The 19510-nt window shown below is 31.9% G+C and overlaps 1 protein-coding gene across 1 annotated transcript in view; it reads left to right on the top strand.

Annotated features, from left to right (window-relative positions):
- Positions 1–11439, top strand: part of LOC125071000 (synaptogenesis protein syg-2-like) — a 98083-nt gene extending 86644 nt beyond the window's left edge. Inside the window, exons 10-17 of the mRNA XM_047681044.1 lie at positions 141–302; positions 1591–1725; positions 5598–5780; positions 7720–7878; positions 9206–9463; positions 10089–10160; positions 10231–10307; positions 10396–11439. Of these exons, the coding sequence (XP_047537000.1) occupies positions 141–302; positions 1591–1725; positions 5598–5780; positions 7720–7878; positions 9206–9463; positions 10089–10160; positions 10231–10307; positions 10396–10713 (1364 nt within the window). The 3' untranslated portion in view covers positions 10714–11439. The remainder of the gene's footprint in view (positions 1–140; positions 303–1590; positions 1726–5597; positions 5781–7719; positions 7879–9205; positions 9464–10088; positions 10161–10230; positions 10308–10395) is intronic.
- Positions 11440–19510: the final 8071 nt, after the last annotated feature.

The raw sequence follows: 19510 nt of genomic DNA, 5'->3' as shown, positions 1-19510 counted from the left end.
GCTATCTAGTTAATTTTCTGGTTAGGGAAATTTTATAGCTCGATTCGTTATGGCTTAATTCGATCTTTCTTTATATGTGTGTTTGTGTGTGTTCTATAAAATGTTACGTGTACGTGTTTTGATTAGACTATTGTCAACAGTTGCGCCAGTGTGCATGCACTCCACGCCTCAAGTTTTGGGCGCGCAATTAGACGAAGCGTTGCGAGTAAGTTGCTCCGTAACGGCAAATCCGCCTGACGTCACATTCTTTTGGCAGTTCAACAATAGCGGCGAAAGTCTGGATGTTTCACCGACAAAATTTGGTATGAAAGTTTCATATGTTAATATATAATACGTATTAACAAGTACATTTGTTTACTTTAAATCAATATTTGTTGTCATTGTTTTTGATATTAATAAATAAATTTAAAATATGTTACAGTCGGTAAATTATTCAATATGTGTACATCAATACTTGTTGCCATGTAAATTATTTGCATTAAAAATACAAGTAAAAAATTATTAATCGAAAACAAGAATAACACCGTTAAATTAAATAAAGAATTGCATATTGTCGGTACACATATTTTTGTAAGGATTCGTTCACAATACAATAACAACAAACTCGCTACACGAATACACGTACACAACAAAAACAAAACAACAAAATCAAGACAGCTCACAGCAGACGAGATAAATAAAATAGTTTCAAAGATACGTCGTTGGAAAGCGGATCACGTGACGCGTGCTTCCAACTTAAATTTGGTAAAAGGATTTTCAAATTAATAAGTTTTACCAACGTTACGTCCAAAGTCCAAACTTATGTCGTTGCTTGGACGGTTTTTTGAATTGGTGCCAAGGCAAGTTTTGTGATAGTGATAAATTATTTCCAACGAAATGCATACGTGTTCCACTTTACTACAATGCCTGTTGGCCGTGGCAAGGAAACACCTGGATAAAGAGGTTTTATTCGCATCACATGATAATATCCACGTATATTTAATTATTATTTATGATAATGTTATCGTACAAATTAAATACATGGCCTCATTTTCGCAATATTGAAATAAATTAATATAATTTCGGTCATAATATGAATTGCAAAAATTTTCATATCGTATATCATTATACCGACGTGAACTCCATTTTTATTCCATTACTCTTTACCTTGTAAATCTCACTTTACCGAAATAAGGAATATAATAAATATCAAACTGGTACAAATTGGTCCGTTTCCAAACCAAAAAACCTCAAAACACAGGTAGCATCAGGAGATCTGTGTTGTTTCGGTCAAAAACTAGTTAAATAAATAAAAATTGTCATAGAATGTTAAGTCATCAAATTACCTGTCCAAGTTAAGTATACAAAAACTTTAACACAATTTAAGTATAATGATTAAATAATATTAAAAATACGAAAGATCTAGAACTAAAATTAACATCAGAGGTGATACAGGCTTGTTACATATTTTAAAAGTATTTTAACGTTAGGTCTTATTATTTTTCTATCTAACTAATTTTATTATAAAAACAAATAAGCAACTATTCTATACTAATAACAACGAGCAGTTTTACTTACGCTTAACACAATATATTATATGATTTTTTATAGGTACAGCTAACGGCAGCACGAGTGAACTCAGCTACAAGCCACAAAGCGAACGAGACTATGGCGCTTTAAGTTGTCGAGGTACCAACAGTGTCGGCAGGCAACTAGAGCCTTGTGTCTTCCAAATCGTCCCGGCCTGTGAGTTGATACATAAACTATATCTTAAATAATATTGGACATATCACATACGTTACTCTGATCCCAATGTAAGTAGCTAAAGCACTTGTGTTATGGAAAATCAGAAGTAACGACGGTACCACAAACACCCAGACCCAAGATTACATACAAAAACTAATGAACTTTTTCTAAATCGACTCGGCCGGGAATCGCATGAAAATCGGTGTACACACTACTCGACCACGGAGGTCGTTGATATCTTGAATATCCGTTTCAAATTAACATTTCTTTTACAAAAGGGCTCTGTGTAACCCTGTGTGAGTGATTCAGTGTAACTACACAAGGCACAAGGCTTTTAGCTCCCAAGGTTGGTGGCGCATTGGCGATGTACGGAATCGTTAATTTTTCTTAAGGCGCCAATATTTATGAGCGAATGTGACCAGTTACCAGTAGGTGGACAATTTGCCCATTATTTAAGGAAATTAACGCAGATTTAATCGTGACATGTCAGAAATGTAATAATAGTATTACATAGTGACAACAAATTATTATTATAAACGTTTATAGTCCTGACAGTATTTCAGCTTTAATAGCGGATATATTATGCTGCAGAAATACCTACACAAACATAAGTGCACTCTTTTTTTCCTTCGCTTTAACAACCATATGGTACCTTCGTGCTTTCGAAACAATTGTCTAAAAGTGAGGATTGCTTGACATAAAAACTCATAAACTGTTTCACTAATCCAAACGGATTTTGCTCTACGGATTTCGGGGTTTGCCTTATAAACAAACCACTAGATAGACAAGGTTGTTATTCAAAGCATACAATATCAAAACAGCGTATACCCATCGATTTTCGAAATTTTACGATCGCATCGAGTATCAAATTTGTTCTTTGCGCAACGAACTAGGAATTGGAAATTTTACCTCGACCAAACCCTCGCCAAATGTAAACTTCAACTATTATAGGTCAAAGTGGAGGGTTCCAGGTGGCCCGTCCGCTGAATAGCTGAATAAGCTATTATATTTTAGTATCGATTAGCTAGTTTCTTAACGGTACCATGAATTTTGGGCTGCTCCGTAAATAGCGGGTTTTTATCGTTTTTAAACTCGGTTTAGTATGTCTTTGAAAAGTTTACTCGTACGTTTATGTAGTTAATTCTTCGAGAAAATTTATTTTCAATTTTGTTACACTTGTATTTATGTTTTTAGTTTGAATTGGAGCCATTTTTATTCGTTTCTTTTACCAGAAACATTCAAACATTAAGAGGATATTACCTTGAGTTGAATTTAAGAAAATATTACATTGAAAAATTTCGTAATTTGTATTTTTCGTAATTTGAATTTAAACATCGTAAGGAAACATGGTTCTTTTTTAAATGGCCAGGAGGTCTATTTTCATTGTTTTATTTACATTCTAAAAGCATTGTGTGTAAAGATATATTAGAATTTGAATGTACTTATATACTTATACTTAGTAGTAGGGCTTTGCGTAAGCCCGCCTGGGTACTCATCATATAATCTCCCGTTAAACAGCAATATTTAGTGATGTCATATTCCGATTTGAAGGGTGAGTGATCGGTGGCAACATAAGTGATGTGAGGAGTGCGGTCGTTAGATATATTCCTATTTAAAGTTTGCAAGTAGCACATTGTAATTAATTTATAAAAGCATACGTCATTAAAATATACGACTCCGATCAAAGGAAATGAAATTACGTCAAAGCATATATTGGATTTTTATTCTATACATAATGAGATCTGTATCAATTTGATGTAACGCTTTGGAATTTAACTGTTTGCAAGAGCTCTTGACCAAATCAATAAAATAGTAAAATACACTAGACATTTCTTATCGCATTATATACAAAAAAAAAACAATTGAAATAATAACTTCTCCGAAGTTGGAAAAAAAAGTAAGCTTCAAGTAGTGCAGTAATTATAAAACTAAATAAGCTTGAAGATGTTCAACAAATGAGCAGTTCACCATTATTCAAATCATATCTATCATAATTGCTCATGTCGCATTTATTTCTGGCTAACTCAGTATCTTATGAAAGAGGACTTTCCGGCCGAACGATTGCCTGGCACCAATCCTTCTTGGGATTGCCTCTGTTGATTGATCGGGGTCCCGAAACATACGTTGAGTTTATATCTCTACGAGTCTGATGCTGCGCTTAAAATATATTCCCAACTTCTTTTATAAATAGGTAAGCGAAAGCGAAAATGGTCGTCCTAATAGTCAGAGTATCGTTACAGTACGTTGGTACTGTAAGAAATATTAACCATGAATTACATCACCAACGGTCCCACCAACCTCGGGAACTGAGATGTTATGTACCTTGTTTATGTTTATACACCACTTCAATCACTAAAGCGGAACACAACAGTACTAACTATTACTGTTTGGCGGCAGAATATATGATAATTGGGGAAAGTGGGATATTAACAAAACTTTACCACCACGTAAATATGTATCTATGTGTATCTTTATCATATTGTAAAGGCAAAATGTTTTGATAAACGTAATTGAAACAGCATCATATCTTGCACGAAGAATAATTACACGAAGTGCAACGTAACGCCCGTTCAGACCGCGGCATTTAATATGCCGTATAATATAACATGTGAAATTGTCACCCTAAAGCCATAAGTCACGTCGAAATTAGTGAGTTAGCTGTACACTTAATTTTCATTTCAAAGCGTGTTACGCGTGAATTAATTCCTTCTCGTGTGGCTTAGAGATTATAATGATTAAATTATAAGGTGTCGAGGCGCTTCGAGGAGATCATATGCCAGAGACCTTAGTAAGATTTATACCTCATTTGGATATGTTTTCGTGACTTTTTTCATATATTTGTAATTTAGGTTTTAATCTTACTTATTTTAAAATTTAGTTTTATATTGGTTAGTTTATTTAATGTTGTTCAGGCCTTTAAGCCGTCGTCAATTTTAAGTGTTTAGAGATAACATGATGGAGATTGTTTCAACAAATTAATTAATAATAATCATATATACGTAATCCTGATTCGTTAGGATTTAATCTTTGATTATATAAGGAACGTGAGACTTATGATGGGGCACATCTAATTATTAAATGATATTTTAATATGATAGTTAATATTTTTTTGTTTCTTAGACGTTAATGATTATTTTGTTATTTGACGTTTTTGTTCAAAATGTTGTATTTTACATGACACTTTGTAAACTGGATGGGATTTCTTAATTAGTCATTCAATCAATTTACCATTTCCTAAATTAATTTAAAAAAGCGACCTCGAAGGATTTTTACAGTATAGATAGGCTATCTGGCAAATAGGCCACTTGATGGTAAGTGGTCGCCACCGTACATTGACATTGGTGCATTAAGATTACTTACATCACATCTTATACCTATTGTTACACTGGCTCACTCGTTCTTCAAACCGGAACACAACAATACTAAGTATTGCTGATTGGTGGTAGAGTATGTGATACCACTTATCTGTGGTACCTACACAGACGAAGCCATTGGTAAATGGGTCGAAACCAAACCGAAACCTACCACTATCACTACCACTAAGTGGTATAAACGATACGTTTCGGTTTCGTCATGCGTTAATGCGTCACGCGATTATAACAAATAAGGTATAGTTAAATACATGATAATTATAGTAGTAATTAATTTATCAATTATTGGTCCATTGAAATGTGACTGAACATTTTCTAGAGGACGCTTATTTCACTTATTTTATTTATGGGGCATTTGTGCCCCACAATCTTGGGGTTAAGGTTGTAGGGGGGCTACATGTCCCACAAATAAAATCGCGTCCTCTAGGAAATGTTCAGTTTTGCCCTAAAATTGAAACATTTCAATGGACTACATGTGTTAAATGAGTGATTAATTCGCAGCTCGCCCCGCGCCCCCTCGCAACTGCTCCCTCCAAGCGGGTAGCAACAATACCGAGGGTGTCAGTTGGTTGATCGTGCGTTGCGTGTCTGGCTACGACGGCGGTCTGCCACAGACGTTCGTCCTGGAAGCTCTAGATCCCATCACTAGCAAGATTAAGTTCAATAGCACTGTCAACGAAACAGGTAACTGTATTACGAGGAAATATTTAATACGTTTCTAAGAAAGAAAGAAGGAAAACGAAATACGAAATGATTTCAATACATTTTACAAACTAATTGGAAAACCGATAATAATTTATAATATATATTTATTATAGATCTGTTCATTCACGATGGCGCGCCCCTCCACTTAAATTTTTTTTTAATTGTATTTTATTTTATGTCCTCCTTATTATATTAATATACTCACACACATTAAGACATCTTGTAATCATTTGTAAGTAATTGTAAAAATCGTATTTACAAAAAGACGTTCCGCTTCACACTATCGGAATTTCCATTCGTTTTTTATTTTGTATTCGATTTTGCTGCTTCAATATAATGTTCCGCGCGCTCTATCTGCTTTTTTTATAATCTGAGGAATAATTACTTTGTAGGAAGCTTTTAGTTTCAATATTAACATGTTTAAATAAATATATTTTTAATGTGAATTTAATGTCTAACAAAATTCATATCAATCATAACACGTGTACAATGTCGATAACTATAGAATAGAAGATAATTTAATTCATCGTGTTCTTTATTAGTAACACAAACATCAGGTAACCTGTACCTATCAGATAAAATACACAACATGTACCACATCTGTTCATAATATCCAACAAGCAACATACTGGAGTACACACTGGTCATTGTCCAACTGTGGGATATTTTATAGTCTTGCCTAATATATACACTAGTTGTTGGCCGCAGCTTTGCTCGCGGGGCAATTGATATATTTACAGATTGAGTTAAAATTTAAGACCTCTTTGTATATCACATTTCTGGTTCGTCTTTCGTGCGCTAGAAACACTAGACTGTTCGCAGAGCTCACTCTTGAACAGCGAAAAACCCTTCTTGCGAAAAACCTTTACAATGGCATGAGTAGACCTAAGATAATTTGGCCTTCTCCAGCTATTTTAAAGGTTATGCTTTATTAATTGTCATGGCGAAGCGGACTTCCAGACTAACCTATACACGAAATTGACAATTCTTAATTCAGAGGTCCGGAAGGGCTTAAAGACGTATCTACTAATTTTAAATCAGTATCCCAAAGATAAAGTTTCATGTTTCAAACTTAAAAAATGCCGAACTTCCATACCAACTTTCAACCCTTATTTCTCCCCCTTAGAGGTAGAATTTCAAAAATTCCTTCTTTAATGGGTGTCTACCCAATAAAACGACTCGAATAAACATGTTATTTTATAAGTATAGACTAACGACTAAACTGTACTCGAATTCAGTGTAACATTTTCATATAAATCAGTAAAACAGCTAAAAATAAAGGACAGAAAAAAGTATATCCGTTAAAAGATATTTTTATATTCATTTTGAAAATAAAAAAATAGTTGTTGAAAAACGCATATACAAATTAAAACGTCGGTTTTATAAATTTTGTATTCAGTCAAATGGTTTTGTTAAGTTAACATGCACAGCACGACTTGAAACGCGTGGTTCCGTTCGCTGTGAATTATTTATACATTCATTGATATTTAAAAACAATATTATACGAACATAAAAAAAAAAACTATTTCTCTTGTATATTTTCCTTTGAGAAAAAGGAAATTGCAGACTTTTAAGAATATTCATTCTACAGATGTTGAAGTCAGCTTGAAGTACATTTGGATGCAACTCACGATTTTAAAACGAATAGACACCCCTGGACATCGCGTTGCTTTTTAATTAATGAAATCTAGAACTCTTTATTTAAATAATGCTGTATTGTTTTTTTATTCAGTATCTTTACATTTACTTTTCAATACTTTTTTTAAATATATATTCTATAATTTATTGAAATATAATAACTAAAATCATTGTTTATAAATTTCAGAAAAATACATTAGAAGTATTAAAAAAAATTAGATAATACAATTTATGTAATCGTAAATGAACGTTGTCAATTATAATAGTTTGTTTTCCACAGATGGCTTGGCTACCTTTAAATTAGACCTCTCACAGATATCAGCTGGAGACGTTGAGGGCGCGACGTTTAATCTACTTATTTATGCAAAAAATCTCAAGGGAGACTCGGAGAAAACTCTGCTTGAAAATATTGCTTTCAACGACGCCGCTAGGAGAACGGGTATGTATTCTACTTATTAAAATATGCAATATAGTTAACCCACAACCTTCGCCAAGGGTATTGCTAATGTAATTAAGTACGGTAATTGTAACATAGAGTCGATGTTATTTGGTTTAATAACATGTAATTTTACTTTCTTATATCATTTTAAGACGACAGAAGTCACTGTCACATTTCTTAAATTACATTAACATCCTGTAAATTTCCCACTGCTAGGCTATGGCCTCCTCCCTTTGAGGAGAAGGTTTGGAACATATTCCGAGCCGAGATGGCCTAGTGGTTAGAACGCGTGCATCTTAACCGATGATTGCGGGTTCAAACCCCGGCAAGCACCACTGAATTTTCATGTGCTTCATCATCATCATCATCTCGTGCTCAGCGGTGAAGGAAAACATCGTGAGGAAACCTGAATGTGTCTAATTTCAACGAAATTCTGCCACATGAGTATTCCACCAAAACGCATTGGAGCAGCGTGGTGAAATATGCTCCAAACATTTCCTCTTAGACATTATAAATATAAAACACTTATTGTTGCAATTTTCGTAAATGCCAAAGAAGCCTAAAACATTAAGTACCACAAGCATTACAATAATATAAAGTGTAAAAGATTAAAGTTGGAATAAACGTAGTATGATAGCACCCAATCACTTCCCTGGGAGGGCTGATCAAAGCCCTACAGGTTGTATGTAATAATATACGTATTAGTAAAATGTTTGGTACGATGATAGGATAGTTCGTGCATTACTCAGTTTCTTGCCGGTTCTTCTCGGTAGAATCTACATTCGCAACCGGTGATAGCTTCACTTAATATAGTTTGTTAAATGATGACTCAAAAGTGCTTGTAAAAACCTACTTGAATAAAGTATATTTTGATTTTGATGTTCGGGTATGTTTAAAGGTGATATTCCGACTGATACAATAACCGATATTTAGTTAACACTCTGAGTTATTGATGTGTGATAACGTTTTATCACTATTTTTTATAAACTGGAGATGGGATCGACCCAAGTAATTATAACCCTACATGTATTCCATTTCTTCCGTTATTAAATAATATATTTTAAAACATATTCTCGACCGTTTCCGTATACATTGTATTTTTCAAAGTAATACGATTAAATAAAGTTTTCGACTTTATAAAAATAAAACATCCTTCTTGGTGCAGATTTCGTAATAAAATCAGCCAATGAAGAAATTTAAAAATTATTTTAAGGCTCCAAAAAAGTTATTTTTTAAATATTATTTAAGTCAACCTAAACCTGAGTGTCTATACAAACAAAGTATCTAGTTTTTTTTCTTTTCTAACGTATGCAATGTATCTAAACAGATGGCAAAAGTTCGATTGGCGGAATAACGCTTGGAGTAGTAGTAGCTGCTATACTGGGAGCAGCTCTCGCCATTGGCGGAATAGCTTTTGCAGCACTTTGCGCTAGAAGGAGAAGGGCGCATCCACCGCATAAACATCCACCTGGTGATATGTTAGAACTGAGCGACGGCTGCCGAAGATACGTAGTGGCGTACACTATTAAACCTTCTCCAGAACAAAAGACGCCAGATCCACAACCAGATATACTGAATGCACCAGGTAATTTGCAAATTACGTCCTGAAAATTTTTCTTTGATCAAAACATCAATGATATCAATTTGAAGATTTATTTTTGTTAATATAAGCTCGTTAGTCAACATGCTATTATGAGGCTCAGTAAATAATTTTGCAAATAAAATCGAAATGAATTGTATTTAAAAAAAAATAATCTAAAATAAATTTTAAATGATTTTTTCTTTTAAATTAAATATATTCTTAAAAGTAAATTGATGAAAAAGTATGTAATAAATATCCTATACACAATTGAGCTTCGATGAGTATAACGAAATGCGTATATGAAATAGAAAAAATAAATCGCTTTGTAAAAACATCAAACGAAAAACACGAAATTTTAAAGTAGAACTCAATTAACCTTTGATAATATTATGAGAGCTGATTCATGTAACAAAATAAAAGAGTTTTTGTTTTTCGCGGTCGAAATAGACTTTTTATCTAAAGAAAGAAAATTGCGAATGAAAGTTAAAAAAAAATAACAAACCCAAGGGAAGAAAGATAGCGAGCTTCTATTTGTATTAAAGTTTTAAATTTTAAGCTTTTATTCTATAATCGCGTCTTTACACAGTCGGTTGTTAATCCAGAGACATTTTTTTATTTGCTTGCTTAGATGGTGAAAGTCAGAAAGGACCACCAGCGACTGTCGAGGCGGATGAGTGGCCGAGTATAATGGACAATAGAGGTAAAAACGAAAAAAAAAACGCAACTCTTTGGCAAAATATGTTTTATATATAAGTAAAAATTAATTTTAGGCGATTGGAGCAAAAGTGGGGCCGTGTTCTCGGCGGAAGATCTTGCTCTCTTAGATTCCACCGGACGACCAACACAGGTAAAATTTTAGTGAATTATTAATGAATATTCTACCAGTATTTTTTGTTTTTAATGGCTAATTTCTTATTATATTTATCTACCTCCAGCTCGCTTCTGGTGACATGACTAACATAAGACAAGAAGACGCTATCAACCAAAACTTGTCGCAGTCAATATTAACGAGTAACTTTAGACCGAACTTCATAGTGACTAATAGTCCAACTTTAGGAAGTCCGAACTTTGTCTGTCCTAATGGTAATGTGGGGTCTCCATTCGGCAGTCAGACCCTAGCTCTTAGTGGACCAACTTTAAGTTCTGGAAGCTTGGCCACGTCGACATTGCACAGAACGAAAGGTAAAAGTAACGTGCGAAGAAGGGAACATGTTCTAGCTGAGAATTTACCCGGCCCAGAAAGTTGTGTGTAAAGGAAAAAGTATTTATTTGATACTTGAAACTTTTTAAATTTAAATAAATTTATATCTTTCCAAAAGAACTCAACTAAAACCTTAATGATTAAATTATAAAATTTTTGATTGCAAAAATTTAAAGTAACTGTTCCAAAATAACGTTTCGATACAATATGACAATACAAGTTTATGTCGAAAATTTTGAAAATGTTTCGGCATTTCGATTCTCAAGATGTTAAAATTTTAAGACTTTAATTTGCTCAAATACCAATCTAAAACTTGGAACATGATAGTACCTATTTTCAAGACTGTATAAATGTGTAAATAGTATATGTTTAATTAGATGTTTCGTGAATTGTCTTGGAGACTTCGATTTATTGTGCTTGTAGATCATTTTATTTGTCGAAGACACATTGGTTGTGTTGTAAATACGGTTTATATTAAGGTAGAAACATATTGTTAACGCCCTACAAAATTCTCATAAAGAAAATAAAACTCAACGGTTAGAAAATGAATGTCCTAAGGGAATGTTTTGTATAGATTTGTCAGATAAGGTTAGTCGTTCGCTTGTAAGTTTTTGTTGCTAGAGTTTCTTCGTTGAGTGTTTCAAGAACTCTCGGTGGAACTATTGAAGTTATATAAGAAGTCAAACTAGAAACTTTTTTTTTATAATTACAAAGTGTTAATAAATCATATTTGAAAATTATATTTTCCAAATAATTTTGTACTGTAACTGTAATTTATTTACCACAGAAATTGCTAATTCGACTTAGTAGTAAGAAAATAATGATTGAAATTGTCACAATGTTGCCAACTGTAAAACATAACCACCCGTCGTCTTTGTATATTTCATTAAAATGAAAATATGCTTTATACACATTTAATATACTTGATGAATGAATAAAAATCATTTGTTTTAATAATTGTTTTGTGTTTAAGTTCAAATTCAATCAACAAATAATTCTTGAACGATAAAATAGTATTGTAAATTTATAATTATTTAGATCTATTCACTCGCGAAGGCACCCTCTACATAAAATTATTATGGGGATTTTAATAAAATAAACATGAAAATATAATCCAATTTCTTTTGGTTTTTTTTTTTGCTCTCTGTACTCTTACGTCTTGCGCACACTAAGCACGCCTTTTAAGCACGAGTGTGACTCACGCACGCTGGAAACATGGAGGGGCGGGCCTTTGTTATTGAATCGATCTATGTATATTACTTTCTTGATTAATACAAGATATATGTGGTAGAGTAAAAGAACTTTGATTTGATCAATTTATATATGTATGTGTAGATTTTACTATGGGAAGACTAATTTTTATTGTTAAAATAACTTAGAATTAATAAATTTAATTTGATAATGAAATATATTTATCACTTCAGAGATATTTGTGGAAGGTAGTGCGTTAATAATATGTTTTAAGTATATTGCTAAGTAAACGCAATTGCAATAGAACTATTTGAACATATATTCTAAATTTCTAGATTATTCTAGAAATACCTAAATATCTGTTCGAGATAGTTATATTTCAATAAAACCTTTGCTTTATATTGTATGAATATATATATATAGTTTATATAATGGTGTATATAGATGTGTATTTAGATTATGAAGCTTTTGTTGTGATTTCTTTATGAAATGTAAATATTTGTTACCTAAATTAGGTAGTGCCATTTTTTAATGATAATAATTGCCTAAATGTTCCATTTTTGTGTTGATTTTATTGAATAGAGTTTAAAAATGGCCTCGGTTTTACGAAATATGTCGTCTTTACTTGTTGTAGCTGGCAGTATCAACTTTCCGCGGTCCTAACTGATCTGATGATATGATAATTTTATATTTAATAAATGATTAAAAATTTATATAAATATGTCTTTTTTTACAAATATCCTATTTTTTTCATTAAATAGATAAACATGTACGTATCGTGAGTAAAGAATGTAGAAGAATGTAGCGTTGACTTCCATCTTTAGGAATTATTCTATGAAGCAACAGTAGCTTTATTTAAATTTTAATTGTTCTTCCGAAAAGGAGAAATTTGGTGGGAATATTCAACAAATAAAAACTAATGTTACATTAATTACGTATCTATAAAGCCGCGACGGTTTTGAGTTCCTTGGGTTTGAGGTTCAAATCCCATAAAATATGTCAATTATGAGCTTGAACTCATACAGAGAAGGAAAAAGAATAAAGTGCAGTGATGTTTACGCTTTACTTGTGTACAATAATTAGAATCACGCTAATGGCTAGTCTCTTTCGAAAATAGTCGCCCTTGCCAAAATTGGTCAGATTATCGTTATCTATAAGTCCTTTAAGATTCAGTTCAGAGAATAATGACGCTACAAACATTAAAACTTCAGACCGAAGTATGGCTTCTCAAAGTATAAGTAAAAGATATATATAATGAAGACCCAGCTTCAAGTAAATAGGAACGTCAAATAATTAACAATATTTAATTTTCCAGTTTTTGTTACATTCATCCATTATCTTCCGCTTTTCAAACCAGATTAACAATTCTCATGTCAAATTCAAAAATATTCTTCTTCTACTTTTATTTATAAAAATGTCAAACCAAAAAGTATTCATTACATTTATATAATTCTGTGATTGAATATAACTCAATAGCTAGAAGCTATACAACCTTTAATGATTATTTATAAATATTTTATATAAAATAATTTATAGGCTTACAATAAGTTCTATTCACTCACGACGGCGCTTATCTCCGCGATAAATCATCGGTAGGTATTAACAAATATAATCTAATTTTAGATTTTTGCTGTCTTTACTCTCATTACACCAACAGATATTGTAACTACGAACATAACTCGCTCATACTAACACACGCAGAAAATAATTTAAGATAGAGGGGCGCGCCTTCTTGAGTTAAAAGATCTACAGCTATATACAAACTACTGCAGTAAGTATCCATCTTGACATTGTAATTCGCTTTAAACAAACCACTAGCTGTCTAGCTAAAGCGGTGCCTGTCAAATCCAATAAAATGTCCCGTTACAACCTCCAGGTATAAGCTCACCTTTGCTAAGGCGAAGGCCACATAGGCGACGTCACGGTTGAAATCGACGTCACCGTATTGAAACTAAATTAGGTACTATAGGCAAAATTCTAATCGCAATATTCATTAGTAGGGGTGAGGCTCGTGATATGACTAATTTAAGATATAAATATAGCAAAAAATATAAATAGATTATATTTTTAATGCACGCTAATAATGAAAGGATCACGTCTACGTGAGTGAACAGATCTATAATTGGAATCATAATTTCAAATATAGTCGAAAAAAAAGCAATTGTACTAAAAGTCTTTTCGAAAAATTACAAGACTTATCCATTAAAATATGTGTAAGGATAATCTTCATCAATATTCCAGGATTGAAACCAGCCAAATACCGATGGGCTAGTTAGGCGTTTGGCTTTTTCATCAGCCTACTGCTGTCCACTGCTGGACATAGGCCTCCCCTAGAGCGCGCCACGTTGCTCCGTCCTCTGCCTCCCTCATCCAGCTTCTACCGGCGATCCTGCGAATGTCGTCGAACCTCCTTTTACGTTGGTATAATACGAAGATACTGTTAATCATACCATTAATATTTTATTCCTTATCTGTCACTGGGAAATCAGAAAATTGTCGGTTACGTTTATCTAATAATATAATAATCAATATACTAAATTGAGTTTTTCATCACCATCAGATAATCTAATTATAAAGGTTTAATATTTGTGCGATCCAGAATTTTGAATTTTAATTTAGTTTGGATTAATGATTCATTTTTTTTACATGATCAGGTTATTTATAATGTAAGATAATTGTATTGTATTATTGTAACTTAGTTGTATTTAATTAACGTCCGCGTATACTTTAAAAGGTTAAAAATAACAAAATGAAATAATTGACAAAAAGAAAATGACGTTTCAAAAGTTAAATACCACTCACATAATTTATTACTATTTTGAAATTGAAATGATTCGGAATGAAAAACCAAACAAACATTTTAATATAAACATAAACAAAAATGCAACTAAAGGCTCCGGATTGAATTTCGCAATTTGGCAAATGTCACGTTTTCTTATGTTCTTTCGATATTTCGTAGGAAAACTTTTGTCATCCATTCTGCACACAGCCTAACTCGGTACGAGTGAACCAAATCGGATTAGTAGGCTTACACGTCACCGTAAAGAACCTTAGAAACGTCTAGAACGAATTCAAGTATTTTTATCGTTATTCATGCCTTATAAGACTGTAATCCTTGATTTTTGTCATGGAGCTATTACTCTTATTATATTTAACAAATTACCTTTAAGAGGCTTTGGGCTGTATTTGGTGAGATATTAACTAATATTTTTTCGGACATAAGTTTCGTTGTTATATATTTAGACATTGCCAAACCGAATCCTTATTATGCGAACAATTTTCTGTCGAAAATAAAATATATGAGGCGTGCCTATAAAAAATATAAATGGCAGAAAATACTAAACTTATAGTATCAACAGCAAAAAACTGTCTAGCCAAATTAATTATTAAAATGTTGTCAAATTAATATTTATCACTAATTATACCAGTTTAATAATTAAATTAATTTATTTGTTTTTTTTTTAATATATTAAGTTAAATAAGGTTGAAAATGCAAGAAAATACAATGAATTTGATTTAAAACAATTTAATATTTGCTTGGAATATTGATATTCAAAATTCAATTACTTTTGACTGTAAAGTGTGTAAGAGAGATGTGATTATGTGCGAATGAGATAGTCTATGATCGATTATCATACATAATTATTTAATAAATATTAAATTTCGAATGTATCGTGTCTTTTCATTGTATTCGTGAAAAAGAAACGAGTGGCAACAAGAGCAAACATAAATCGTAATGGATATACTATTATGTCTTTATATACATAATATATATAGAGTATTATGTCTATATGTAATTATGTATTTATGTATAGAGTAGAGTTTTATGATATTATATATGTATATGGCCTGACTCGACATTTGAACAATTTACATCATTCCTTAGCTCTGATACTTGATAAATGCAAATTGAATGAAATTCTTTTTGCTATACTCAAGTTAAGTTAAATTTCTTTTGCGAATTATTATAATATATAATTATTCAAATAAATCTATTTAATATACACCCAGTTGAAATAAAATACAAATCTGTTAATTTTTTTCTTCTTTTAAATACTGAAAATATTATCGTACGATTATTAGCACAAATCGCCCGAAAAGTAAATATTGACACATTTCTTCAGATAGCCTGCCTTAACATGTTTAGCTAAAATAATTCCTTATATAACTTTTTAATATCCAATAGGTATTTTCTCTGGAACGCCAAACTCACGTAAACGGAAATATTTGTTTCTGTCGATTTAACAAAATATATCTACGGGCATGAATATATGCTCAAAAAAACAGCAAGCCATAACTGGATTCAAGTAGCCAAAAAAAGAGAGACCTGTCTATTTGAAGGCCTTCACTCACTCATACTTCAAAGGGGAACACAACAATACAAGCAATTAATACTTTTACTCCTAAAAACTTTTGCTACTTGCACGAAACCCTACCACTAAGCAAATATAAACTGATGTGGATATAATTATGTCTGTCTCGGATTAATTTATTCAACTATTAAACCGATTAGTATAACAGTTGGCACAGATAATTGTGTCTTGTTTCATTGATTTTTTTAAGCCATCCGTTTCCATTCCTTTTCCGTATCCGTTTTGTTATAACTTATCAATCGATGTCACTAAAGCACATCAACTTCAATTCCTCCAATCATCAATTACCAATGACCATGACGGTTGATACGATACACATTTGAACACAGATAACATTATAACGCAAACCGTATCAGATAATACTTAACAAATCATCACAACGCTTGCCAAGCATTAGTTACAATATAAAATTTAAAACGACGACTATCTATAATGTAATAAAGAGTTTTATAAAAATAGGGTTTAATGAAAATTCATGGAAACGACATCACGATCTACGGTTTGTTACATGAAATGAATTATTCAACTCGGTGCGAACCTTCCTCGCGCCAATGAACGTAACTACGCTGTATTTATTCAATTCAATAATAAATATTATGATTATACAAATAATGTTTCCAATTTTATTATTACGATAATAACCTAAAGAAAATAAACCAGAATGAAATTGATTAATACAGAACAAACAAAGCCTATTAAATCTGAGTTTAATTAACGAACAGACACGGGTGTGGTTTATCATATGAGTTTAACAAAATTAATTTTACTCTTTTGTAGAAAATATACGATACTTTGTTTGAGTTTTATTGAATAGACAGTTTTGTTTTATTGTCATTGGCTTAATAGCATAATAATATATATATAATGATTACAAGATATATATTTTGAGTCACAAAAATTATTGATCAACGTGTAACGGTTAGGAATTATGTTAGAAAAATAAATTTTACATCTTGAAACTGCGTCACATAATAGTAATTACGTCAGATTCGACTAAATTTAATTAATTATAAAATAATAAATTTACTTATCTAGTCTAAACAAGTCTAAATAAGAAAACAATAACAAGGTAAGTATATAAATAAAATTCAACGCTTAAGGTAATAAATTCCTGTAATCAATAACAAAGTTATAGAAAAATACTTTAATGAACTAATTTAGTAACTAAGAAAATGACAATTATCATTATCTTAAGTACGGACTCTGTAAAAAAAATATAAAAAAGTTATCAGATACCAAAAAAGTAATACAAAACCTTTCTAAGTAACTGGTCCCCACTTCGTGTAATCGAAAAGCTGGCGCTTTCTAAACTCAAGGATTAAGCCTTGCAGTTCAAAGTACCAAAATAAATAATACCAGCATCCTGGGTGTCACGCCACAGCACGATATTTTTTTCTATAATTTATGTATCAGCATAGTTTTATTCAATATAGAAACATCACACTTTTTGATTGTCATTAAATACTACCACCGATGGCATAGCTCGGTGAATATTTAAATTGTCTTTAGTTAATGCCATTTATGCCAAGAGATGATATTGACTATTTATACCTTATAATATATGCACTAACCGGAAATAAAAAACACAGAAATGATTTAAAGATATTTCTAATCTAAATCTAATAAACAGGGAGACTGGTATACGGACCACTTGCAACATAAACAATGCTAAATAAATAATAAATATACCAATATTTATTTGGCTGCAGAGTTCGTGATAAGTGGATGGTATCTACCCAGATGGGCTTGCACAAATCTGTAGATATTATTTTTACACTTTATATTTCAACAAATTTTTACTATTCTTTGGCGCAACTAATAGTAAAGTTTCGTTAAAACTTGAACTTCTCTAGATCAGAACGATTACAGTAACTGCCGAATGGGAATTAAATAAATTGGATATGTTATAAAATATTTCTCAAGTTATTATATTTCTTGGAAATACTACTAAAGTATCGCAAACATTGGAATGTTTTAACGCTCAAGTTTTCCTTTACGTCATATCAAGAAGTTTACCTCTGCCAACTTTAAACTGAGCCGTATTTATTAAACTAAGGAGCATGTTTCGAAAATGTTCTCAAAACATGAGTATTAAGTGTATCTCATATAGAAGTCAACCAAGATGGTTTATTCTTAACTTAATCTTAACTTAATCAAATTTTACGTGTCAATACAAAAATTACTTGGTCGTGGTTTTTGCTTTTTTTTATTCTCTACACACAATAGATTTTACAGTAAATATTTTAATTCTAAATAATGACATAATTATAATCATCAATAAATCGTTTTCCATATTTAATTGTTTTAGACGATTCGAATTGTGTTATCTGTGTCAAGTCTAGGATGTGAATTCAGGAACTTGGGATCTGCATTATAAAGAAAAACTTTTATAAGTACTATCAAAATGCAGTTGAACTATTCAATGTACATATTATAACAAATTTATTTTGTCAATGTATGAAACGTATGTTCTATGTTAAATCCTTGGGAAAGGTACGAAAGTAATTTGTGCTAAAATAGACCTTAAATTTACACCTCAATGGAGAAACCGTAAACTTTAAATGCAAATTCTACTTAAAACCAACCCAATCGAAACTTTTGTCAACTTCACCTGTTGACAACTTCGCACTGAACGCTATACCACTCCTCGAGCACTATTAAAACTTCTTTTCGCCTCCCCATTAAACTGCTATTTACAAAAACTTTAAATATACGTCATAATCGCACGTAAATTTTTAAAAATCAATATTTTTGTATTTATTTTTTGTATATGACGGAGAAGTTCCTCCAAGGTTATTTTTAAAAAGCGTGACGTCAGCATTGCTGACGTCACTTTCACCAACATGATCTTGATGGCTCATTTTGCAATGAAATAATAAAACTATTTCAGCAAAATAATAGGTTTATTCAACAATCGATCAGGACACAACGTTCGTCTGAACAGTCCGACGGCTCGAATGAGAATGAACCCCGAGCAACCGTCGCACTGCTTTTTATAGCAAACATCATAATAACAACACAAATTAATTAGAAATAACTTGATTAAATAATCAATTTAAAGCGTTTGCGCCGACACGGCCATTCTGACAGGCGGTGCGTGCTCTGCACCTGCCTGCGTTGTGCGATTTGAAATCTGAGAATCAAGAAAATGATTTTTGAAGCAGGTATCTGTAAGCAACACATGTTGGTCTTTGAAATAGTTTTGTAAAAGCAGTACACAAAGAAATCTCTCATGCACCGGTTTAATAAATATGGGCAGATTTTATGAGTACCACTCATAACTGT

Source organism: Vanessa atalanta, chromosome 18 (genome assembly GCF_905147765.1).
Source record: "Vanessa atalanta chromosome 18, ilVanAtal1.2, whole genome shotgun sequence".
NCBI classification, from domain to species: domain Eukaryota; kingdom Metazoa; phylum Arthropoda; class Insecta; order Lepidoptera; family Nymphalidae; genus Vanessa; species Vanessa atalanta.
The sequence above is the reverse complement of the archived record's forward strand: the minus strand, read 5'-3'. Positions and strand labels throughout refer to the sequence as shown.